We start from the raw sequence: 26,629 nt of genomic DNA, 5'->3' as shown, positions 1-26,629 counted from the left end.
GTGTTTTGTGTGTGTGTGTGTGTGTGTGTGTGTGTGTGTTATTAGCCAGGTAGAGACCTCAGTTCTCTCCTGACAAAAGGATTCCTGTCCAACATGAACTTGTGATTTACAAGAGATGAAAGGCTCCTTTATACATTTACCAATATCTCTCTGTCTCTCTCTCTCTGTCTCACTCTCTGTGTCTCTCTCTCTATGTGTCTCTCTCTCTCCACCTGGTGTGTTTTATGTCATTGAGCTGCCAACAAGCTTCACCTCCAAAGCCCTTCCAGTCTCTCTCTCTCTCTCTCTCTCTCTCTCTCTCCCACTAGACTTATCATTACTGTAATGACACGGTGCATCTCTGTGCACTGTGTGTGTGTGTGTGTCTTTATCTAAAGCAATTAAGACAAGACCACACACACACACACACACTCAGCTTCATGACAGAAAAATGAAGTGAGACACTCACATACAGTGAGTACAGTGTGTGTGTGTGTGTGTGTGTTCTTGTGTTTGTTACCTCATGCGGGGGCTTGAGGACTCTCGCGGGGCAGCGAGCGCAGTGCATGCTGGGAGTTGTTGTTCATCTACATGAGCCAAAATTAAATTTTTCTGCCTTTCTCAGCCAAGAAGGCACTGGCTTCAAATATTATTTCACATTTCTACTACATAGATTCACTTTCAGATAATACTTTGTTTACTTGTTTATTGTTCAATGAAGGAGATTTACGTGTGTTAGAAACAATGAAATTGACTATGAATATGGTTAAATGTGCTATTACACAAAAAATTTGATGTATCATGTGTTGTTAAGTGACTTTTAAAAAAATATAATTTTGTTGATTCCATGTATTTTTTAATCAATATTTATAATATTTGATCATATTTAATATAGTGTAATATAATAATGCTGAAAACAGAATGATTATCAGATACTTTATTTTCCAAAGTCGATATTTAGATATTATATTAATATATTATTATTATTATTATTATTATTGTTATTAATAAACTGCTTTATTCTACATATATTGAGACGTAGCAAAAGAGTGGTGACGTGGAGTTGGTGTGCGGTGCAGATCTGTGTGAGTTTGAGGAGTTACAGATGAGCTGGTCCACACTGACCCCACAGATGAGACAATTAGGCCACCAAATGCTCTCATTAGCCCCCGGGGGAGGCAGCGGCGGACGGCGGTGTGGGTGGCAGCAGAGGAACGGAGGAGGAAGAGAGTTGAGTGAGTAAGAGTTTGGAATTGAGAGAGAAAATGGGCTTGTTTCACAGCTCATTGGAGATGCTCTCCCCCGGCCTGTAGTTGTCTGCTGTTTCCCCCTCATGGCTTCCAGATGCTAACGCGAGCGCCGCGCTGACACGGTCGGGCCGCCCACGTTTCTTTGGACACGGTCTGTGAAATGTCAGTGGTACTCTATACCTGAGCTGTGGTCAGGAAGGAGATGGGTGGTCAGGAGATGTTTGGTGATTACTGTGTGTGTGTGTGTGTGTGTGAGACTCACAAGGACAGTAGGTTGGGCAGGTCCCACAGCACGTCATCAGGAAGCCTCTCCAGCTGGTTGTTCTGCAGCATCCTGTAAGACACACGTGAGCCGGTGAGCCGCAGGTGATACTGAAGAAGCGTGTGTGAAGGTGAGGTGGGAGCGAAACATGTGTGCAGGACGAATGATTCCACAGTGGGTGAGGGTGAGGGGTGAGGGGTGAGGGATGGGGGAGGAAGCCAGCACAGGATGGAAAAGCTTGAGGAGAAGCAGAGAATGAAGGGAAAGGAGGAAAAGAAGGAGAGAAGCTCCTTGGGTGGGCTGTTGATGTCATCCTGAAGCGGAAAGCAAAAGGAGGAAGTTAGGAGCAAACAATACCCCCACACTCTCTCCCCCCACCCCCTTTTTTTTTTTTCTGAAAACGTTTGTGTGACACTTTACAGTAAATGAACATAAGTTAACAGACGATGCATTAAGGTGGTCTTCAACATTCAGCCGCTCCACGTTAAAGTGAAAAGAACCCGACCTTTGTCGTGTTCCCCTGGCGTCTGTTTCTTCATACCATGGGAACTTGAACTGCCACTTCTTCTAAGCATGTAACGTATCAACAATACAAGTCCAATCCACTGAGAAGGCAACACATTATCTCCAATAACTGTCAGCTAACACTTTAAGATTAAGAATGGTCATGGTCACGTTGTCAGAAAACTGATATGGAAGCGCAGGATTTTCATACAAATAGTGGTTTCATGTTAGAATGTGGAAACCAAGAAAAGACAAAAATGTTCCCCGGTTTTTTTATAAATATATACTGTATATAAATAAAATTCATGTTACATATTACATTATATTCTGCTCTCAGGCATTGAGTCGGTCGCCAACAGTCACAGAAAAAAAACTAATACTTGTGACGTGTTTGGAGTCAGGAGGTGACACAGTTTTTATTTTGTGATTTGATACTCGACTGCGGCGTTAACAATCGGCAGCCGTGCACTGAGAGGTCATGAATTCACTTTTACAAATGAGGTGTGAAGAGAATCGCTCTTGAGAGTGGATTTTTTTCACTGTAATCTCAGTGGGTGGTGTGACTGGGAGGTCCCTGCGGTACACCTGTGTGTGTGTGTGTGTGTGTGTGTGCCACTGAACCACAGTCTGTTCAGGAGTGAAGGAGCGAGCAGAGCCTTTCCTTGTTTCTGTTCAACCCTCCTTGGTCCTTGAAAGTATTTGAACTTCTTGCAGTGAAGAAGGGAAGTTGATATTTAGGTAAATGTCTCTCTTGTTTGTTACGACGCCACCTACTGTTTGATGCCCTGTGTTGCATGATGTACGTAGACGAGGCCGACGCAGGACAAACGTGGAGACATCATGACTCACTGTCCACTGTCTCGCGCTCATTGACATGAGATTCCATTCAAGTTAAGAAAGAGAGAGAAAATGGTGTTCAATGACGCCGTTCGTTGTCGTCTCACTGGTAAGACGTCACAGCCCACACTTCCCCTTCAAAGTAAAGCTACTGTTCTGAGGTTGTAGAGACTAGAGCTGCAACTAATGATTATTTTCATAATCGATTAATCTGTTGATTATTTTCACTGTTGGTCGAGTAATTGTTTAGTTCATAAAATATCAGAAACTTTAAAAACTGTTGATCAGTTATTGTCAAACTTGGAAATAGTGATGTTCTCAAATGTCTTGTTTTTGTCCACAAACCGAAATGATTCACTTTTAATGATTTCTTTGTTTTATGGAGCACAGAAACCAGAAAATATTCACGTTTAAGAGCTGAAAAATCAGAAATCTTGTTTTAATGATGAAAAAGGCTTAAAACTGATTAATCAATGACCAAAATAGATGACGATTCATTTAGTAATCGATTAATAATCGATTAGTAATCGACCCAGGTCATGACTCCCAATAGTGCTGTCTCTAAATCCACCAGACTCCTCTGTTCAACACATTTGCTAAATGTTGGAGATGAACATGTTTTCAGTCTTTTTCACTTTGATCTACAGTTAGACATTGTTGCTTTGACGTCGTGCTCATGACTCCTCCTCCCGGCGACACTCTCTGACCAATCAGAGTCTGATGACGTCACGCGTTAGTATCGGCTGAACCTCGTCAAAGCAGGAACTATCAAAAGTAGTGGTCAGAAACCGAGCCGGACATTTCTGTCTATAAAGGTACTGTTCTGAGGGGAAACACAAGCCTGACCCAAGACTTGAACCATGGAAACACATCTTAACAGAGAGAGGTTTACTTACAGTACTTTGAGGTTGTAGAGACCCTGGAGAGTGTGACCCGAGATGTACCTCAGCTGATTCCCCGAGATACGCCTAGGAGAGATCAAAAAAACGAGAAGAGAGAAAAAAAAATATGAAAGTGAAGAGAAAAAGAGAGGGGAAAAAAGAATGAAATAAAAGCACATACACAAAATAAATTTACAAGTCACATGAGGGAAACTTTTTTTTACTTTTCCCCATTTTTGTTTTATTCAGTGTTTCTGGAACGGAGCTTGCAATATGACTTCATCCTCCCGGGTTTCTTGCCACGGGGTTAGCGATGGGGCAGTATGCAAATAACAATATTCTATTGCATTCAGTGTGGTCGCGATTGGCCCACAGCTCACTCCTGGAACATTAACCAATCCACGGAGCACTGATGACTGAGTAAAGACTGAATTGGATGGGACTGGGTCTGGGTCAACAAGTGCAGCGAGGAAAGTGTGTTTGCGTGTGCGTCCGTGAGTGTGTTTATGTGTGTGAGGACGGTAAGGTGTGCTCTCTGCGTGCGTGCGTGCGTGCGTGTGTTTCCACGTCCTTGAGGTAAATTGGGCTCGTTGTGAGGACAGCGAGGGAGGGGAAAAGAACCACACACGTTCACACAAGCAATCCAATCAGCTTGTTTATCAAACACGGCACCTAATGGTCATTTGTGAGTGTGTATGAGACGTCCAAATAAATAACACTCCCGTCCAAGCTGAGGAACACTCAAGGTCACGAGCTGGAAGCGCCGTTTAAACACAGATTTAGTCCTCACAGCTCGAGACCACCCACTTTTATTAAACACACACACACACACACACTGAACGCTGGCGTCCGCCGCCTCTGACTTCACGCCGTCTGTCGCAGGTGACATTTTGCTGACATTTCAGACGTCGGGAGTTTTTCCCATCATGAAATATTGATTGAGAGTGCCGTCGGCCTTTTTCCAAAACCCCCTCTATCAACCAGATGGTAACGGCTGATAGTGATACTCATGTCAACATGTCTCCTCCGTCTTCTTACTGTGCAGTGGCAGGCCACATAACCTCCACCTCCGCCTGCCAAATCTCACACTCAACCTCGTTTAGAGGAACGCTTAGAAAGACACAAAACACACACACACACACACATGCGGACTGATCGCCATCCAAGCTATTAGGGTGGCTTTCAGTCGTTCAGCTAAGACCACAGGCAACCGACTTTAACTGTGCCTCAAACAGGGTTGTTTCTGTTGCTTAATCACATATTTATATAATACAGGGGTTCCCATGGATCCTTGAATTCCTTGAAAGTTTGTGAATTTGACAAAAATTGTTGAAGGCTCTTGAAAGTATTTGAAAGTTACCCTAAACAGACATGGGTCATTGAAAGTGCTTGAATGTTGTGCAGTAGAGAAGTGAAGTTGATATTTAGGTAAATGTCTCCCTTGTTTGTGACGAGACATCATGACTCACTGTCCACTGTCTCTCTCTCCGCCGCTGACGTGAGATTCCGTGCAGAACAATGAGCGAGTAAAGTTAAGAAAGAGAGAGAAAATGACCACGTGATGTCTGGGAAATCTCTGTCTCACCAAAGACAAAAGACAAAGACGGACTTTGAGGACAATCACTTGTCCAGATGCAGAGCTACTGCACATCAATAAAAGAGGACGCCATCATGGACCGAGACGCTCTTACAAGTTGTCCTCCCGTCTTAAGCTGAGTCAGCACATTCTGTCCTTGAATTTGAGGGAATTGGTCCTGGAAAGTCCTATGAGAAGTCCTTGGATTTGGTGTCAACTCAGTTATGGGAACCCTGCTCATATGGCGAATGGTGATCCTTTAGTTTTTAAACATTTGTTATTATTGATCAATAATTTCATGATAATAAACTGATATGGGAGAGACGGCGCCTCCTATTAGTTTTTCTACTTCAACCATTCTTCAGAACGTCCTTGTGGTTGTGGTGGTGATTCCTACTGGTCAAAAAACCCATTTACAACTGGGTTTAACTGGTTTTTGACCGGTTTACCAGTAAAAACACACATTGCTGAGTACGAGATACTCATTTGATGAATTTCTTTTTCTTGCCAATCCTGCTTCCTGCATCTTTAAATCCCAAAAATAAATTCCCCTTAAATTCACTTTGAAAGAGAAGAACCAAAAGTGTCCATTTGCTGCCCCTCTGAGAGTAATCCGTCTGCTTCATCCATACCATTTCTCTTTCTGCTATTGCACAAACCGGTCACCGGGGAGCATTTCCAGAGGTAACAGTTTCAGTCGGGCCTCGCTGAGGTCCTGACACCAGTAAAATATATCTTGGCCTCTTTTATGAAAAAAAAAAGACCTAAAGTGCCTTCTGCTGCTGCCTGTTCAAACACTTTGATTGGTCGCAGACACGCTGGATGGAAAAAACACTGTAGGTAGCAGCAAATTAAAATAAATGTCCTTTCTGTGGAGGCACGACGAGCTCCAGTAATTTAGAGTTTTAGAAAACAAAGTTAAAGCACATGGTGCCAGCGCAGCCTTTCTCTATTAGCCGCTGTGTGGGAGCCAGGACAGCATCTGAGTGGAATCATGCTTCTTCTGCTGACTTTTCATTTGCAGAATTATTTAATTTTTTATTTAATTTTTTCTTTGCTCGTTGAATGAGAAGTTACAAAATGAAACATCACACCGTCAAAGAACCAAGGACATCATATCAAACCGGCCCCTTTCTTAAAACTAACACAACATAAATGTAAATGCCAGGAAATGAACGTGTCAATAATCAACACACGCGTCCCCTACTCTCACTACAGATCGACAATAGATTTAGTCAGTCTGCTGGTAGATTTATAGAAATAGCTCAGTATTTCAGTCTGTTGGTGGATATAAATAACAGTTGTAGCATTATTTTCGAGGCTGTACAGTATAGTTCATTATTTGGCAGTTATTCCGTTGCTGGATGTACAGAACTGTTCTCTATTAGGCAGTCAGTCAGTTTATTTATGAATGCTTTGAACAGCTCATTATTTGACAGGCAGTCTCTTGGTGGATGTCTACAATAGCTCATTATCTGGCAGTCTCTATTTGGCAATCTGTCTGTTTGGTTGTGTCTAGAACAACTCTTTTTTACAGGCAGTCTAATGGTGGATGTACAGAATAGCTCATTATTTGGCAGTCATTATGTTGCTGGATATAGATAACAGCTCATTATATTGCAAGCAGTCTCTTGGAAGATGTCTAAAATGGCTCGTTATTTGGCACTCAGTCTCCTGGTGGATATAGTCAAGAGCTCATTATTTTGCGGGCAGTCTCTTGGTGGATGTCTACAATAGCTCATTATCTGGCAGTCTCTATTTGCCAATCTGTCTGTTTGGTTGTGTCTAGAACAACTCTTTTTTGCAGGCAGTCCAATGGTGGATGTACAGAATTGCTCATTATTTGGCAGTCATTATGTTGCTGGATATAGATAACAGCTCATTATATTGCAAGCAGTCTCTTAGAAGATGTCTAAAATGGCTCATTATCTGGCACTCAATCTCTTGGTAGATATATAGAACAGCTCACTATTTTGCAGTCCATTTGTTTTGGTTATGTTAAGAGCAGCTTTTTTAATTTAATTTATTGGTGGATATGTAGAATAGCTCATTATTTGACAGTTATTTCTGTTGCTGGATTTTATAGAATAGCATTCAGTTTGGTTGTGAATGTTCATAACAGCTCATTATTTGGCAGTAAGCCTCTTGAGGGATATACAGTACGTAGATAACAGCTCATTATTTTGCACCCATCACCATTGAAAGCAAGATGGAAGAAAGAAAGAAAGAAAGAAAGAAGTAGGAATTTGACTCATACACTGACACGTTGTCTTCAAGGTGGTCGTGCGAATGGACTTCTGAAATTAAATTTCCTCATTTGACCTCAACATAAACATCATGTGCAAACTTTCAGGTAAACATTTATTTTGAGATTTGGACATCACGAATGTGGTGAAGTGAAGATGGATATTTTAAAAACATTGGACTCTGTTTCCGTGATATCAGTGTGTTTGTGTATGCAAATGATCGTATACGTATGAGTGAACCTTCCGCGCTTTGCCACATCAATCTCGCGCTGATGAAAGGCGGTCAAACCGCGGCTCTGCCTGCTTTTTTTCTTTCAAACTGATTTGAGGACAGTGAGGATTTTTCTTGGCCTCGTGGACGGCACAGATAGAAAATTCCACCTCAACATAATTCAGCTTTATTCAAGAGATAAAATAACACAAGTCAGTTGCAGTTCAAATATTTTCAGAGAGGAGCAGCGGTGGATCAGCGGTGGCACAGTGGAAGAAAGTTGAGACCACCACCGCTATCAGGGTTTCAGTGAAGCGCATCAGCCACTGATTATCCCGTGTATCGCCATGTCCTGTTGCCTCAAAATAATAAACACGAGGAGACGGATTAAAGAGCGAGACCATGAAGGCAGCATCATGTTTCAGGACCTTATCACAGGTCGTGATAGGACTTCACAGACGCTACCGCAGCAGCAGCGGTGCGATGGTTTGATAGACGTCAGTGATGAAGAAAAAGAATTTTATCAGACACAGAAGAGCAGTTCATGTGTGGGTGCATCTGCGAAACACAATAGTTCAAACTAAACCACTTTCTCAAATTATATTTTAGAATAGCTCATTATTTAGCCAGTCAGTCTAGTCAGTCTGTTCATGGATCTATAGAATTGCTCATTATTTGGCAGTCAGTCTTGGTGGATATTACATTACATGTCATTTAGCAGACACTTTTATCCAAAGCCACTTACAATAAGTGCATTTCAACATTTGGGTACAAACAAGAGCTAGAAGTGCCTCAAGTAAGCCAAACTATAAAGTGCTAGTCATAAGTGCGATGCACAAGTAATTGCTTTTTTTTGTCGTTGTCGTCTTAGTCGAGGTAGAGATGTGTTTTTAGTCTTGCTGTCCGGATGTCGATGGGGTGCCGTTCAACCATTTTTGGGGTGAAAGAAAGAGGATTGAATTTTAGTCTGATAGAAAGATTATTTGGCTGCAGAGATAGAGGCAGTGAAGGTGGAGAGAAGAGAATGATAGGAAAGCAGGTCGTCCTCCATTTTCTTTCTGCTGCCCGTATCGTGGCTCTCTCAGCTCGCAGTCAGACAACCACGAGGCTGGGGAGGACTTACAAACCCGCCGTGACATAAGAGGACAGAGAGTCAAGAGAGGAGGACAGAGTAGAGAGGAAGGTGTCTGTGGCAGAGATTTGGGTTTTTCTTGCCAAAGTCCTCGGTCACATGTCTCAACTAACCAATCAGTGGCTACAAAGATAATTGGCAAATAAAAATGATTAATAATTGAGCTTTTTATGCAGGTCTGTAGATTATTACTGTAAATCTGCTTCTTAAAATCAGAGGCTGACCCTTTATTGTGGCTGATTTTTGCCATATTTTATAATCAGTAAAAAGTTGGTCATACGTTGGTCATTAAAATAAAAAAATAAAAAAATGTTCATCAAAATTGTCAAGGTTTAAATTATTAAGTACTCTTTCCATGTTTAATATTTAATTTATTGATGATTTTTACTTAAAATAAGTCAAATGGGAAAGTCAGACCATAGGACCATGAAATTGAATCATTTAAAAAAAAAGAAAAAAAAATGTGTGTATAATTTAGTCTCGTAAAGTGATTGCATTTGATCAGATAGAGACAACAAGATTGGTTAAACATCTACAGGCAGAACTCATCAGTTCATCTCTACTTAAAATGAATATTTGAAGTTGTCTGAGAACATATTTCTTTTGGAGACTGTTGATCTGCAAGTACAAATGCCAGCGTGACCTTTTTCACCCCGGGTCCATCAATAGAAATGTCTTCCCTCCTCCTCCCGTGTAGAGGTCAGGCCTCCAGGTCGACCACTTAACCTGGTGTTAACCTCTGAAATGACTGCAGTAAAATACAGACCGGTGGAAAGGCTCTGTGTGTGTGCGGGTGCATGTTTGCAAGAGAGAGAGAGATACAAAGCAGAGGAAAAACCAATGTTGGCAACGCAAAAAGGGAAAGTTTTAATTGGGCTAGATGGTTCCAGATGTGTTGTGCACCTGGAGAACCAATACAGCCAATATCTTTAAGCTCTTAACCCTCACCGACGTCATCGCGCTGGACTATCAGCAGACAATCTTATCACCAGAGGGAAGACGAGCAGGGCAGCGCTGGCCTCCGCTCACCACTTCTCTCCTCTCACATTTGGATTTCATTTGTCTGATCGTTGGATCGTGTTTTTCTCGCGCAGCACTGGAAAGGCATCAGGCAGTGTCGATGTTCCAGAGCTGAAGACAGCGGCACGGATTTATCGCAACTTCACTCCTGAGCTGATAACAAGAGCTACAGGCATATTCTTAACCACGCAGTGTGAACACAATTAGAATAAACTAATAAATGGATTCATTTGATATCAAATTTAAGAACATATATTGAAAATCAAGCATAACTATTGTATTGAACCTTACGTTAAAGCAGGGGCCTCAAACTCAAATGACCTGGGGTCCACTACTGTGGTCTGGAGGTGGGGCTGGTCAAATAAAAAAAGTTTAACATCAGATTAAAATTATATATGTTTGTGTGTATGTATGTATATATATATATATATATATATATACAATATAAGTATATATATATATATATATATATATATATATATATATATATATATATATATATATATATATATATATATATATATATATATATATATATATACAATATAAGTATAAATATACATATCACACAATAAAAAGGAAGGAAACTTGGCTTGTAACCCGAAAGGTTGCCAGATCAAGTCAAGGGCTGGGGTACCCCGAGCAAGGCACCCACTCTCCATTGCTCATTGTTAATTAATTCGACACTCTAATTAATTTGGTTGTGTCAGGAAGATCTCGTTCAAATAAAATATGCAAATCATCCACAGTGGCACCCCCTAGAGAGGAAGAAGCCAAAATATCAAAAAAGAAAAATCCTTAAATATTAAAATCCGAAACATTTAAGGTGATATTAAGAAATAGATTGGGGTGGGACACAAGTTTGAGACCCCTATCAAGAAGAGTCTTGAAGGTGACCCAAGAAAAAATGGACCACATGTTGACGGATGACATTTGTTTGAATGTTAATCAGATTTCGTATCTCCTGTGAGGGAGTACGGAACATTCTGCACAATGAGCTTGGCTACATCTTTGGACCCCTGAAGCACACCAGGCCGGTCATGTCGAAGAAGAACATGGCACATTTTGAAGCTGATCCAGCCGTTTTTGAGCATTGGGTCCAACACTTCAAGCCACAGACAGAAGCTGTGTTCCCACCGTGAGTGGAACGGTTTCCATTAGAGAGAGTACCAAAATAACCTCCCCTTGGCTTGGGGTAGCAGAATACCATGCCGAACCGTACCATGATGGAAACGGCAAAAAAGTCAGTCCATGCAGTGGAAATATATGCTGATCAGGATCAGGATCAGGATGAGAGCTTCTAAACTGAGGGCTTCCAAGTGCTGCAACACCAATGGAAGAAGTATGTACACCTTATGTGGTCCAATTTGATGACTGCATCATGGTCAACGCTTTACCCCAATGATTCAGAATTCACTGCCATTAAAAGCATTTCATTTGGTACCGAACACTCATCTCTTCACGATTATCACGTCTCTACTGATGGCGATAATAAGAGACTCGCATTGAATGTGTGATGGCTGAGGTGAGACGTACAAACTCTGTGGACTTTGATACTGAAGAAAGGCGGAAACAGCTCCTGGAGGGACGGTTTTACTAGAACCAAGTCTAGGTATTAGTCCTTTGATATCAGAGCTGAACACTTTGGAGAGCCAGGATGTCTTTGATTTGTCAGGTCGATGAGTAACCAGAGTCAGAGCCTGTTTGTGAGCGCACACATGAGGCGTCGCTGCCCTCTCATTAATCTCCCGCCGCGCGGCGAGCGTCTCTGTCCTGTCGCCTCCCTCTTCACGCTCCGCCTGACTGACACTTGCAGGTTTGTGTGTGTGTGTGTGTGTGTGTGTGTGTGTTTAAGCTGAGATCAGACTGGTGGATCAAAGCTAAATGGAGGCGTAATAAGAGGGAGATGTGAGATCAGTGAAGGCAGATTTACTCTGGGCGGATGATTGCACTTAGTAATGCCTTTATCAATATGAATGTGGGGGGAGTTGAATAGCTTCATTTGAGGATCAGTGTGTATCAGACAACCTTTATTTATAGTCGGTAAAATCATTGTAGATGAGTTTTACATCTAAAATGTCCTAAACTAACCAAACATTTTGACTTAAAATTGTTGAAATTGTCTAAGAAATGTGGGAGATATGTTGGCAAAGGAAAAACCAAAGATAGTTTAGCTCAAAACATCGCATTTTCTTAATCTATTGCTTTAATTCTTACACTCATCTAAGCTTTTATCTATTTTTGTTCCTGTATTTTGTAATTAACTCCATTTATATGTGACCTGTTGAGCAGATTTGATTGCACTCTTGGCCCCATATAAACAAGTTTGATTTGATTATAGTTGGAATTAATTAAAACATTTTGGATCACAATAAGTTGGCAGATCTCTCAAATGCGTCATTGAAACCTGGAAAATGTAAAAGTTAAAAAGATTACAGTTATTATGAAGCACTTTCAAGTTGTTCCAGAAGTTGGAATGTTTAAGATCCTATTTCTAAAACGTTCAAAATGAGGAATTGCACTTCATTTAAGAGTGTGCAGGATTTCTTTTTCCTCCATGATTCAGCTTCTGCTGTAAAAACAGAACGCAGTTCATCCAAATTCAGAATTAAGTCATGGAACATGTAAAAAAAAACAAAGACATCTGACTAGTGAAGTAATATTGATATTCTGGTCGTTATCCAGATTAGGTTTTATATATTATTACATTCCGGCATAAATCACAGTTCTCTTGAAAATAACCAGGTCAGGACACGGGATTATCAATATGATATTTAAAAGTAAGTTTGTCCGGATGCCAAAGTATTTATGCTCTGAAACCTTCTCAATCCTAAAACTATTAAAAGCATTCATCATGTCTAAAGACTCTAGAGAAGAGCGTAAACTTTGTTCTGTCAGATTTTGAGATTTTAAGATCTGAGGCCTTTAAGTGCATTCTGCAGGATGCTAAAAGAACATTGTAAAAGTACCAGCTGCTCAGAATCAACACAATAAAAGATGCTGTCGTCTCCTTATACGTGCACATGACAGTTATCCAGGGATTAAATCATACTGTTCATATGAAAAGTGAGGAGGAATCATAGGTTATTTAGTAAAAATAACATTGAAGCCAAGGATGTAGTTGAATGGAAGTCTATGTGAAAATGAGCTTCTAGTTGTCACTTGATTAATAACATTAGTAAACATTTTCCTGATGAGTTGATTGTCTCCATCACAAGTCTCAGCTCTTCTTCACTAGAACATAATGTGAAGTTTGTAGATTATGGTCACAATTTTAGTATCGGCTCAGCTGAACCTCGTCAGAGCAGAAGCTAAAAAACCCCAGAAAGAACGAAGAAAGAACACTAAGTGCTAGAACTGTATAACGTAAAAGTGAAATAAATGTGGTTTTCAAGTGAATATTGTAAATGTTCAACTGCCAGATGCACAGAATCAGCGACACAGTATAAGCCGGTGTCGTCTGCATATGAAGGCATTTGAAAGTCAAACAGGAATTAGGTGATATTGTTGACATAAGTAGTGATTTCAGGCCTCAGAAACTCATTCAAAAGATTTTGTTTCCTCTTCTCCGCGTACTGTAAAACAAGTCTTGTTTTGGTTTGGTAAGAAAAACTACTATCAAAGGTTGTGTCTACAGGCTGCAGTAGCCTGAAGTAAAATAGAGATGGGGAAGAGAAATGAGTTTGAAAGGAGTGAGATACAGGGAGGGAGGGAGAGAAGGGGAGGGAGGTTCCAACATCAAACAATTTATCGCTCAACCAGTCACAACATGCCAAGCCTTTGCCTCTCCCTGCACTACCAACAAGTGCTGCTGACCCACATCAAACAATCTTCACGCAACCCGAGCATGTTTGAGTTCAGAGCCTCGGTTTGTTTTTCTAAGCATCAGAAGTTGTTGTAATTATAACGTGTTTACCATAATCTGCCCTGCCTCATGTTTCCAAATATCACATGTGGCCGTTCTCGGAACATCATCGCCACCTCAGCGAGTCGCCAGAAAAATGACAAATCAAAGTTTATTTCGCTTTTTAATCTCCATCCAACCAACAACTACCACTCCCACAATCACTGCTTTTGCCTGACGTCAGAAAATAATCGAATTATCATTTTGAATCCAAACAAATCCTGGCTTTTAAAACACAAAGGATCTGTAATAGCAGAAGCTGAGATTGAATTTATGCTGAGTCATCTTAAACAAGTCAACATTTTGAAGTTAAAGGAAAAATCCAGACTTACAGACGTTCAAGGTCTATTTTCAGACAATAAAGAGTTCATATTTTGAATTATTATAATTATATTTTGAAATGTCGTGTTTTGTGATTTGGACTGAAAGAGCTACAGAACATGTCGCTATTTTTACCCAAAGTTCGTAAAAGTTGAAACTCTCTCAGTGGACACCAGTGCAGGACAGTAGAGGACAAAGGTTTGAAGAAAGCTTTCTTGATGCTTTCTGCAATCGACTGTTACAGACTTTGAAGATGGCGTCACAGGAAGACAACTTTAGCTCTTTCAGTCGAAATAGCAAAACACGACATTTCCCAAAAATCATCCGAAAATATGAACTTGTTATTATCAGCAAATAGACCTAGAATGTCTTTAACCCTCTAATGAGCATCATGAGGATTTATTTAGATTTTATGCCTGTGGAAATGTTCAATAAGTGAGTTTTTTCTGCTCCTTTTTTGCAAAAAAAAAAAAATATATATTCAACCGTTTAAGAATTACAATACTGAGAAGCTGACGTCACAAACGTGTGATGGTGAATCTCGTCTGTGATTGGACACTAATGACAAGTATATGAGTGCATATATGGAGCTTATTGCTCTGCTTTGTCTCCATCCATCATAGACTCTGACACAGTCACTGGTCTGTGATCAGACTGTTCCCTGGTAGTTGTTGGAGATTAACCCACGTTTTTAGGGTTAAGTAGTTTTAACTGATCTACAGTTCGGCTTGATTTCTGTGTCGGGCGTCTCCTCCTGTCGTTGACCAATCAGTGGCCGGCAGTCTGACGACGTCACACATGGTTACCGACTGGTACAAGGTTCTATGCTAGTGGAGACACGACTATACTCGTGCCGTGGCGAGGTGAGGCGAGTAGAGCCAGTGGAAACACACCATCATTTACGTGCACAAAAACGTAGAGCTGTGTATCTGCGCTCAATTGCTCTTCCTTTACTAGTACCCGGATGTCTGTCACAGTAAATTGAATTTGAATTGTGAAACCGAATGTGAAAATATACAGAAATTTTCCAATGCAGTGATTCAAACGAAACAATACAAATTTAAATTTAGTTTTTTAATGCAATTATTCAAGTTTAGCAATTTAAATTCACATATAAATGATTCAAATTCAGTTTCTGGTGGCACATATTTCAGCCCATAGCGCTGAGTCAATCTCAGCTGACAGAGGGATAGAGATTTTCTCTGTTCCATATCTGAAAACTAACTGCGTCTCCATTTCTGCCCGTCCTAACTGAAGCGCAACCACGGAGTTTTCCAAATAAAATAGCGTTTTTGTAGCCTGATTCAAGCACACACTGGACCTCTAATGTCACAGAAGTCTCGGCTCCACTCGTCACATCCAGTTTTCTCTCTGTGATTCAGAGTCGACTTCTCCGGCTCACCTTTGACTTTCAGCATCAGCTCATGCATCACAGGCTGCAGCTGCGAGAATTAGCAAAGAAAACAGCCAACTATTCAAACACACACACACCGCAGGCGTCAGAATCAGGTGAAGGCTGACATACACACAAACTGTAATCCCCCTTCAACTACTACACACTTACACACATTCACACCCTCGGGGTAAATCTGTGGTCGGCCTTTGTCAAACTGAATTCTGCCGAGTGGTCGGATCAAATGTCGATGAGGTCGACTGAAAAACATGTTCAAAATCACTTTCTGCGATTCCTCTATGAGCCAGTTCTTAGTTCTGACCGAACCGGGTCCAAGTCGCGACTCGTGTTTGCTTTTGTTGCGATCAAATCACATTCATGTCAATTTTACGTATTATAGTCTGGCAACATATTTAAGTCACAGTTATACACACCAGCAAAAGCATAAAGGATCGCGTCTGTTTTATCAAAACATTTCAACTTCTATCCTTTTCATCACATCTTTACTTGAAGGGATAGTTTGGGGTTTTAAATGAATCTGTCTCACCCTCTGAGTTTATGTAACATTCCATTTCTCTCTTTCCAATATCACCTTGAATGAGTTTGACCACATATCTGTCACTTTTCTTATCCGAACAACGTCAAAGTGACCAGTCTGATGTCCTGCGTGAGTCCCCTGTCTCATCTGTAGCCCGTCAAACAAACTGTTGGACACGTCAAGAGAGACAAACATATTCCTTGCATTCATTGGTGTTCAAAGTCAGTGTCTGTCCAATATTTGCCAGTTTTCTGTGTGATTTTGTGACGGCAGGAGCTGTGGTCCTATATCTCTGAGTAAGGTTTGAAGCAGACAGACAGACAGACAGACAGACAGACATACAGACAGATGTTGCTGGATGTCTATCAGAACCTGGAGAGAATTTCAACAAATAAGTAAAACTGCCATAAACCGCGAGTCTTTGCTTATTTAGTTTCCCCCACAGTCGCGTCCTGACGTCCTCCTATAGCGGCTGTTTGTCTTGGCGTCGAGCGCCCGCGTCTACGTGTGTTCGGCTCCTGCTGAGCCGCGCAGCTGAAACAGTCAAGAACTCAGCGGCTCGGAGGCCGCACACAAATCCTGCTCTCCAAACACTTAAAGGAGCATATATATGTTTTCTCTCCGGGCGACTATCAGGTTCCCTTCGCCTCCCCTCTTGTTTGCAGACATCCCACGATATACTCTCGCGTCGCTGCAGGCGGCTTCTCGGTAGGAGAGATCAGAACCAGGCCAGAGTCATCAATTCCCATCACCGGGGCCTGTGAACGTCAGCGACTCGCGGGGATGATGGATCTTTATTATTCTTATCAAGTGGTCGTGTGATATTTTGTACTCACAGCTCTGAGAGCAGGTGCAGGCGGTGGAAGGCTCTGGACGGGATCTCGCTGATGTTGTTCATGCTCAGGTCCCTGTAGAGACAGAAAACGAGAGCTGCATCACTGCGAGAGTATCAATCAGCCAATGTAACGGATCCACTTTCCTGTGGTTGAAAATTGCAGATGTTTTAAATGTTTTTCACTTGGCGATCAATCACGCCGAGTGGGAGTAGGAACACGGACAGAGGTTAGAGGGTTAGGTAGAGAGGTTGTACGAGAAAGGGAGGAGAAGGAGATATAGAAGAGAATTTTCCCCAATGAATCATTGCTGGGCAGCTGTAATTTCCTCCTCAATCCCAGTCACTCTTTCTCTTTTCCAGATGTCTCACTCTACCTTCTCTTAGATCTGACCCCTCATATCTGTCTCTCTCTCTCTCTCTTTCTTTCTTTTCTTCCTGCAGCTTCCTCAGGAGACCTGCCTCCTTCCCCTCTTTTGTTCAGAGCTGTAACGCAGACACACTCCATTTCTCCCCTGTGTCTTTGACACACACACACACACACACACACACACTCCTGACCTGAGAGGGCGTGTTTTTGAGCGTGTGTTGATGCAGCTGCGTTGTGGTGTGAGGGTGAGGTGCAGGATGCTCAGAGACACACACACACACACACACACACACACATATCTAACCTTCAGCCTCAGTCATGTAAGGTCGTCCTCTTTGATAAACACAATGAAAGCGAGGAGGTGTTACGTCACCCCTTCTTTGCTTTCACAGCCCTTGGGGTCTCGTATGTATGAGTCTTCAAGTGTGTGTGTGTGTGTGTGTGTGCGTGTGTGAGACACTAACCATTGCTCATAAAGCCAGACCACCGGGCTCGCGAGTGTAAACTCTGCTCTCAGAAGCCCTTTGCAGTTGGGAGTTTTGACACACTGGCTGTTTGTTTGTCAAAGCAGCCGAGCTGACGGAGGCTGGATGGATCTGTGAGGAGCAGTGAATGATGTGTGCAGTCTGTCAGAACACCTCGTCAAGAAGATAAAGGCCAACGCTTGGCTCTGAGCTAAACATTATTTATTATCAGTGTAGGTTTAACAGATGGTCAGCTGGAGCCAAATGCTATGCTAACAGGTGTGTGTCTTTGCCATGTATGGTGTAGAAGCCTTTAACTCATGTCCTTCATTATGACAACAGGGTTCCCACGGTCCTTGAAATCGTTAGTTTGTAAATAACCCAAATCCCTTCAAGGTTTTTGAAAATGATCCCAAAATCACTGGATCCCACATACTGTATATCACATGCTTTACTCTTTTAGCTGAGTCATGTTTTGGCGGTTTATTTCATCTTTTTTGGAGAAGAATATTTGTGACAGTTGGAGAATTATGTCTTTGAAATGACTCTTCAGCTTCATAGTCTAAAATGACGGACTGATATCGGTAGATACTCAAGTTTGTGTTGCTTGATGTACATAGACGAGACGACGCAGGACAGACGTGGAGACATCATGACTCACTGTCCACTGTCTCTCTCTCCGCCGTTGACGTGAGATTCCGTGCAGAACAATGAGTAAAGTCAAGCAAGAGAGAGAAAATGACGACGATTTTGAGATGATTGAGATGATTATGAGATGATTGTGAGATGATTGAGATAATTGTGAGATGATTGTGAGATGATTTTGAGATGATTGTGAGATGATTGTGAGATGGACAGTGTGATGATTTTGAGATGGACAGTGAGATGATTGTGAGAAGGAGAGTGAGATGATTGTGAGATGGACAGTGAGATGGACAGTGCTGTGGTTCTGTATGGCTCGTCCCTGCTCTACATGTTATTTGTGATACAAATGAGATGGAACATGTCTCTTGTGGTTGTCCTCTTATCCAAAGAGACGCCGCCACAGTTTAGACTTTGTCTCCTTCTACTTTCTGGTGCAGTAATCAGACTATGAATGACATTGTCCAGGTATGATAGTCTGACTAAGACTAGCTCCATCATAGTCAGAATTACACATTTACGTGACATTAAGAAAACCAAACTATTGTCTTAGGACTTTGAACATGGATGTAAACACACTGACTGTAGAGGGTTCGGGTTAGTGTGATATTGGTATCATAAAAACCACTAAAAAAACATCCTTTTCTTCTTCCTGCTAAAGGAGACGTACGATGAGCTCGCACTCTTTACCACGTCAGATCATTTCTCAGCCTGACATGGAATATTTTCCTTATGAAAGCATAATAATGGCACGTTCAGTTTCCTTTCCTGTTACGATGCCCTTCACCCCTCACCCCCTCCTGGGAGGTCTGACTGCGGGGAAAGAGAGAGAGTGGGCGGGCGTTCAAGGTGTTACTCAAGGACACAATTCCACACATACAAGTGCACTTACTGGGCGGATGCTTTCAATGAGTGTTGATGGAAAATGGTTGCTCAGAACAAAGTAGGAGGCCTGTGTTTCTTTTGCCTCTATCGCTGCTGACCTCGATGTATCGTACGTTCTATTATCTGCTCTCCTGGGAGAACATGAGCACAGGTGCTGGGATTGTTCCATGAAACAGGAAACAATGGACGAATGAAAGAGGCGATGAAAGATCTGCTGTTAAAGCTCGGCTCAGGAAATGTCACTTTGGACGAGAATTCCACCACTTTCTCGTAGGCCCTATGGTTAAAGCTCCGCCCCCAAAAACTTGGGTTGAATTTGTGTTCTTTGCTAACAAAAGGTAGGAAAATAAGTGTGAATATTTTCATTAAAGCTGAATCATTTTGGTTTGTAGACATTTCAAAACAATGACTCAACGTATCAAGAAATAATCTTCTCAGTTATGAGCAACATTTGTAGATGCAGCCTTTGTGTGTTTTTAAATTTGTCACAATATCTTTATGCAAATGTTAGTCACGCGTTAGTCATCGAACACCTTGAGAAGCGAAGATTTTCACATAGATTTATAAATTGACACAAAAACCGTGGAGGTTTTATTTGTTGATGTGTGTGTGGAGACCCAACGCTGAGATACTGTCACGGGACCTTGAGTCAGATTCTCTGCAAACTCACTGCGGTGATGTCATGTAAATTCTACGCCTCGTGTCAGTCCCAGGTTTGGCTCCGCGTTCTCTGGCTCCTGGCGGTAATTTGGGAATAAATACAAGTGCAACGCACTACTGCTCTGATTAAAGTCAGAGGTAAATACAAAGTGATAACAAAGTTGCCATGGAGACGTGAAAAGCAAACAAATTGACATAATGAGGACTGGGTGACATACACACACATACAGCTTAAAGGGATAGTTCTGGATATTTAAGTGCAGCATTACATGATAGTCAGACGTTCAAACGTGCAATAGAAGCAAACATGCCACCACTAGAGGACATTCTATAAGGGTTAACGTCCCCTCAGTGTCCAATTACCATTCCAGTATGTTGAGTTATTAAAGGTGTGGCTGTGACTGTAGACCACAGGAAAAACAGAATCTCAGAGAATCCACTCCAGATAATCTTAAAAATGTCTTCACGCTTTTCTTATTTTGTATATTTGGCATTTCTAAATCTTCATTCAAATTGATCTCAGTGACACAAAGTGACCACACGAGGCAGCAGAGGACCAGCATCTCCTGTGTCCCCACCAGCTAAAAGCACTGATTTTCTCTATGGACTTTGGTGTGGGACAGTGAGTGGTTTAAAAATGAACCAAAACCCAAAAGTCAAAAACAAATCCTGTGTGTTAATACACTGTTAAGTAAAGTACTGATTGAAGTGTTCAAGTGGGAGCTTTAAAGCATAGCTACACACACACCCACCCACACACACACACACACACACACACACACACCAACCATCTTGGACCGGATGAGTCCTGGGATCACGAAGACATCGCTCCACTATCTGGTCCTGATTAAAGACGCCATAAACAAACGTTGTGTGAAGTCCATAACAGCGGCCGCACTCAGACAGAATAAACACACAGGGAGGGAGAAGATGTTTAAAAATAAAGACACACGGTCGGCGGTGAGTCATGGGGGAAACGGGAGAGAGAGAGTGAGAGTGAGAGAGAGGGAGAGAGTGAGAGAGAGAGGGAGAGGGAGAGTGGAGAGGGAGAGGGAGAGGGAGGGAGAGGGAGCTGTATCTGCTGTGCAGGCCAAGGCCTCCGCTGACAACTTGACGTATCGTTGGAAGGCGCCGCGCTATGGCTTGTTTTTAAAATCAAATAACAGCTGTGGCTTTTTTAAACCATGATAATTATGATTGATGACTACCACATGTGCATTGTGTCGGCCGGCGCTGCGACGTGCAGATATTCTCAACGCAAATAAACGCCACAAAAAAGAAATGAGAAGGAGAGCGTTTGGGATTTCTGCGTCTCTGTTTTATGGGCATCTGTGTGTGTGTGTGTGCGTGTGTGTGTGTGTGTGTGCGTGTGTGTGTGTGTGTGTGTGCGCGTGTGTGTGTGACCGTCGCTCATTTTCACACTCCTATTGTGTAGCTGCAGATGTGCTGCCACACACTCACCACATCATACGTGGAAGCTGTGTGTGTGTGTCTGACATAAATACTGACCTTGTCAGGACCAAGGAGACCAAAACCTGGTCTCCTTGGTCCTGAACTATTTAAGATGTTAGGGATAAGGCTTTATTTAGAACTTTCCTGTGTGGAGACGCAGGCGTTTTTAAATGTGAACCCAAATCGCGTTAGAAATGGAGCAAAGAGCAATTTTATTTTTCATGCAGTTACTCATTTGAAGTCATTTTGAGGTGTTTGGTACATGAATTAAAACTTAATGTGGCCCCAATATTATTATTAAATATTATTATATTCGGGATGTTTTCACTGTGCTGGTCCCTCTTCAAGCCCATGTCCACTTTGTACCCTTTCCAGGCTCTGTGGGTCCTAAGTGGACATGGACTTGACATGGGAAAATGGTGTTTGATGATCTTTTATCCACATTCTTATGTCTCATTGACACTGTGGTTGTTTTAAAGTGCAAAAATAACCCTTATAACCCCACATGGACATGCTGCCTGGGATACATGTGATTTAAAACATACACACACTTAAATTCTGACTTTAAGTTTGCGTAAAATTTGGCTAATTCTGTTTTGGGGAAACAAAAGCGCTCATGTGACCCATGTGGGGTTCAGTCTTTGGGAACCACTGGTTTCGTCGTTACATGTGAACAAGCCTGTTGATGGATTGACTGCATGTTTACAAGCGTGTTGCTTTGTGCTCTTCCTCTGCTGAGAGTATGTGTGCGAGTGTGGTTTTATCCACCACTAAAATCCACACCAGCTAAAGTCCACAGTGTTTGTGCACCACACTCTCTCCCCCCCCCACACACACACACACACACAGATGAATGTGTTTTCACCACGTTTCCTCTGGATCAGTGCGAGCCGTCACATTATAGCTGAAGGATATCACTGAGAATGGCTGTAATGCGGCTTATTTAAGAAACCTAAACAAGGCCGAGTCTTCAATCTGCGACTTCTGAACACGAGAAGCATCACGGTGACATACAGGAGCCCCGATGCCGCTTCCACAGAACAACATATCTGTCATCCGACACAGAGTCACAGAGGCCACATCCATCTCCTCCCCTCAGATCTGCATCTGCTGCTGAATGATGGACTAAAGACTCCCGAGCAGCTCTGGGAGCAGAGGACGCAGCGAGACACAGAGAGCCGCGTTCATCCCTCAGCAAACACACTCTCTTTTCATCCTCCTCTGCTCTCAGTGACTGACAAAGCCCGCGGTGATCCCCACGTCTCTCTCTCTCCCCCCGGAGGGGAATTTTAGGTTCTTCATGTGCTCGCATGTAATTCGTGCGTTTAATCACGGTAGCTTGTGTGAAATGAGGGCCAATATTTAAACAGTTGCAGAAGAAAGAGAGAAAGAAAGAAAGAAAACACTTAAATTGACTTCTTTTTTCTTTTTTTCTGTGACTTTTCTGTGAGAAACACAACATGCTGTGATAGTGTTTCTCGTCTTTGGCTCAGCATGAAGGTAAAGCCCTGGATATTTGACTGATTGATGCTGTGATTAATCGAGTAATCGTGGCTAACAGCAGGTCTTAAAGGGATCGTTTGGGGGGTTTTATAAGCGGGGCTGTGTGAGGCGCAGAAATACCCACTGTACATTTCTGGCTTTTTTTTTACAGAGACAAAAATGTACAATAATTGTCCAAACAATAATTATATTTTGACCATTTATTTGCACGAATAACAAGCTAATTCATGTGGTCAATTTAAAAAGGAATAATTATGTGGGAATGCCCTTCTGATTTGGGAACAGTTGAAGTGTTGTACCCCTGTTTTTGAGTGTGCAACAGTTTTCTGTAACGATACCAGTATCATTTAACAGGGTAAGATTAATATTTCTTCATTTTCTCTTAATTTAATCCAAAAGTTGAAGGTGAGAAAAGTCTTTGATTAGCAGCGAAAATATGGTCATCAGACAGTCAACAGATCAATGAAATGATCACTGTATCATGTCAGACAACTTTATAATTGTTTTAACCAAAACAGAAACAGGAAAAAAACATAATTTTAGCTACTTAACAAAAGACTCAGTTCATAAAACCTACGTCAGTTTAAGGCTCTGATTTCTACGTCACATGTTCACATGTTCAACTTAAAATGGCATCGATTATATGAGGTGAATCTTTTATTAAGTTATTAAGTGTATTAATCTGTTGTTGTTGTTGTTGTTGTTGTTGACGATACAAACCTCACACAATAACCACTTCAAAAACAAATGATCCCTTTAAGGCTGGTGGAACAGATGCATGACGAAGCAGAGGTTCACGTTCGTTCACTCTCACACTTTCCCTGCATCTGTGTTTCAGCTTTCAGCAGGTGCGTGTGTGTGTGTGTGTGTGTGTGTGCGTGTGTGTGTGTGTTACACAGTCCAGCAGTTACAATAATGCGATTCATCGCTGCGTTTCCTCCTCGCCGTCAACACGACTACTGAAGTATGTTATCAGGGCTGAGATCAAAGGAAATGTGTGTGTGTGTGTGTGTGTGTGTGTGTGGGTGTGAATGAGCCCGTAGCTCCATTGTAGCCAGTTTCAAACTGGAAGCCCGTCACACACACACACACACACACACACACACAGGCTGCAGGCCTCTGGCTGGGATCTGTGCGGTGCTGTACAGTATGATGATGATGATGATGATGATGATGATGATGGACCACCCTGGTGAGTGAATGTGCCCTGAGAGCAGCACAGATGTGATCAGCACTCAGGTGTCTGAGAGTCACGACTCGATGTTTCACTTCAGAGGAGGAAAATCTTTCAATCTCAAGTCAAAAAACAACAAGAAAAAAAGTGGTTTTGGAGAAAAGTTCCTGTTGTTGGAGCGAGAGCGTGGAAACAAACAGGATTACACTGTTTCTCATCATTATCTCTCTGACATGTACCACACACACAATCATTACGCCCCCAGGTCTTCCTTCCTTCCTTCCTTCCTTCCTCCTCTGCTCTCTCTCTCCTTCACTCAGGTGGAGACAAACATTTCAGTTTCCTCAGAACTCGAAAGTTGGGTTTAATCTGTGGATTCTTCTTTCAGCTTCTCTCTTTAGGGGTCGCCACCATCTGCCTCCATCTTGTCCTCTCACTTGTGTCCTCTTCTGTGACACTATCTGTCCATCTTGTCCTCTTCTGTGACACCATCTGCCTCCATCTTGTCCTCTTGTCCTTGTGTCCTCCTTCACAACATCCATGAACCTACTCTGTGGTCTTTCTCTGACCAAACCATCTCAACCTTGACTCTCTGACTTTAGAATGTTAAGAATAGAATAGCTCATTATTTGGCAATCAGTCTGTTGGTGGATATAATAGCTCATTATTTGGCAGTCAGTCTGTTGTTGGATATAAAGAATAGCTCATTATTTGGCAGTCAGTCTCTGTGTCCAGACTTGTACGGCCACCTGATGGTAAAGTGAGATACTACGAAATAGTTTTTTCTGCTTGGTGGGCGGGGCTTAATACTCCACCTACCGATGGGTTCCAAAGTCCAGGCTGCACACGCAGCCTGTGTGTTGATGAGTCCGGTGTTGATGAGTCCGGTGTTGATGAGTCCAGTGTTCAGTGTTGATGAGTCCAGTGTTGATGAGTCCAGTATTCAGTGTTGATGAGTCAGTGTTCAGTGTTGATGAGTCCAGTGTTCCAGTGTTGATGAGTCCAGTGTTGATGATGTCCAGTGTTGTGTTGATGAGTCCAGTGTTGTGTTGATGAGTCCAGTGTTGATGAGTCTGTGATGAGTCGTTGATGAGTCGAGTGTTGATGAGTCAGTTGATGAGTCCAGTGTTGATGGAGTCCCAGTGTTGATGAGTCCAGTTTGATGAGTCTGGTCTGTGTTGATGAGTCCAGTGTTCCCAGTGTTGATGAGTTGAGTGTTGATGGGTGAGTGTTGATGAGTCCAGTGTTCAGTGTTGATGAGTCCGGTGTTGATGAGTCAGTGTTGATGAGTTCATGTTGATGAGTCCAGTGTTCAGTGTTGATGAGTCCGATGTCGATGTTGATGAGTCCAGTGTTCGAGTGTTGATGAGTCCATGTTGTTCATGGAGTCCAGTGTTCAGTGTTGATGAGTCCAGTGTTGATGAGTCTGTGTTGATGAGTCCAGTGTTGATGAGTCCAGTGTTGATGAGTCGGTGTTGATGAGTCTGGTGTTGATGAGTCCAGTGTTGATGAGTCCAGTGTTCGGTGTTGATGAGTCCAGTGTTGATGAGTCCAGTGTTCGAGTGTTGATGAGTCCAGTGTTCAGTGTTGATGAGTCCGGTGTTGATTGTTGATGAGTTCGAGTGTTGATGAGTCCAGTGTTCGAGTGTGATGAGTCCGGTGTTGATGAGTCCAGTGTTCAGTGTTGATGAGTCGGTGTTGATGTCCAGTGTTCAGTGTTGATGAGTCTGTGTTGATGAGTCCAGTGTTCGAGTGTTGATGAGTCCTGTTGATGAGTCCAGTGTCCAGTGTTGATGAGTCCAGTGTTGATGAGTCCAGTGTTCAGTGTTGATGAGTCCGGTGTTGATGAGTCTGGTGATGAGTCCAGTGTTCGGTGTTGGTCCATGTTGTGTGTTGATGGAGTCCAGTGTTGATGAGTCAGTGTTGTGTTGATGAGTCCAGTGTTGATGAGTCCAGTGTTCCAGTGTTGATGAGTCCGGTGTTGATGAGTCCAGTGTTCGAGTGTTGATGAGTCCATGTTGATGAGTCCAGTGTTGATGAGTCCAGTGTTCAGTGTTGATGAGTCCAGTGTTGATGAGTTCAGTGTTGATGAGTCCAATGTTGATGAGTCCAGTGTTCAGTTGATGAGTCCAGTGTTGATGAGTTCAGTGTTGATGAGTCCAGTGTTCAGTGTTGATGAGTCCAGTGTTGATGAGTCCAGTGCTGATGAGTCCAGTGTTCAGTGTTGATGAGTCCAGTGTTAATGAGTCCGTTGTGCATCGATGAGTCCTGCGTCGAGGAGTCTGGAACATTAGAGTGATAGATCTTTAGACTCTGCACAGGTCTGGCCCGCGGGGCAGGAGCATGTGTGTGCGTTCAGCAGCGGTGTTGGAGCCACACCTGACAGTAATGTCTTCAGCTGGATTTAGACTGGATCTCTGCTGCTGAGCTCTTTCAAACAGTTAAGGCCTCGATGAAAGGAGATCTTTGATCCACACAATGTGAGCGGGAGTCAAAGCTTCGAGCCACTTAAAGGCGCCCTAAACGGCTGTGTGTGTGTGTGTGTGTGTGTGTGTGTGTGTGTGTGTGTGTGTGTGGGTGAGGTCTAATTGTC

General features: G+C 42.4%; 1 protein-coding gene across 3 annotated transcripts in view; it reads right to left on the bottom strand.

Annotated features, from left to right (window-relative positions):
• LOC122777274 (leucine-rich repeat-containing G-protein coupled receptor 6) overlaps positions 1-26,629 on the bottom strand; it is a 57,770-nt gene that overhangs the window by 16,211 nt on the left and 14,930 nt on the right. For 2 of the 3 annotated variants that reach the window (XM_044038396.1, XM_044038398.1), the window contains exons 2-4: positions 16,891-16,962; positions 3,729-3,800; positions 1,492-1,563 (exon numbers count right to left, since the gene is read on the bottom strand). In XM_044038396.1, the coding sequence (XP_043894331.1) occupies positions 1,492-1,563; positions 3,729-3,800; positions 16,891-16,962 (216 nt within the window). Of the gene's footprint in view, positions 1-1,491; positions 1,564-3,728; positions 3,801-16,890; positions 16,963-20,695; positions 20,720-26,629 lie in introns of those variants that run through there. The other variant, XM_044038399.1, reaches the window with a different exon arrangement.

Source organism: Solea senegalensis, linkage group LG11, assembly GCF_019176455.1.
Source record: "Solea senegalensis isolate Sse05_10M linkage group LG11, IFAPA_SoseM_1, whole genome shotgun sequence".
In the NCBI taxonomy this organism is placed as follows: domain Eukaryota; kingdom Metazoa; phylum Chordata; class Actinopteri; order Pleuronectiformes; family Soleidae; genus Solea; species Solea senegalensis.
This window is presented reverse-complemented; position numbering and strand designations above follow the sequence as displayed.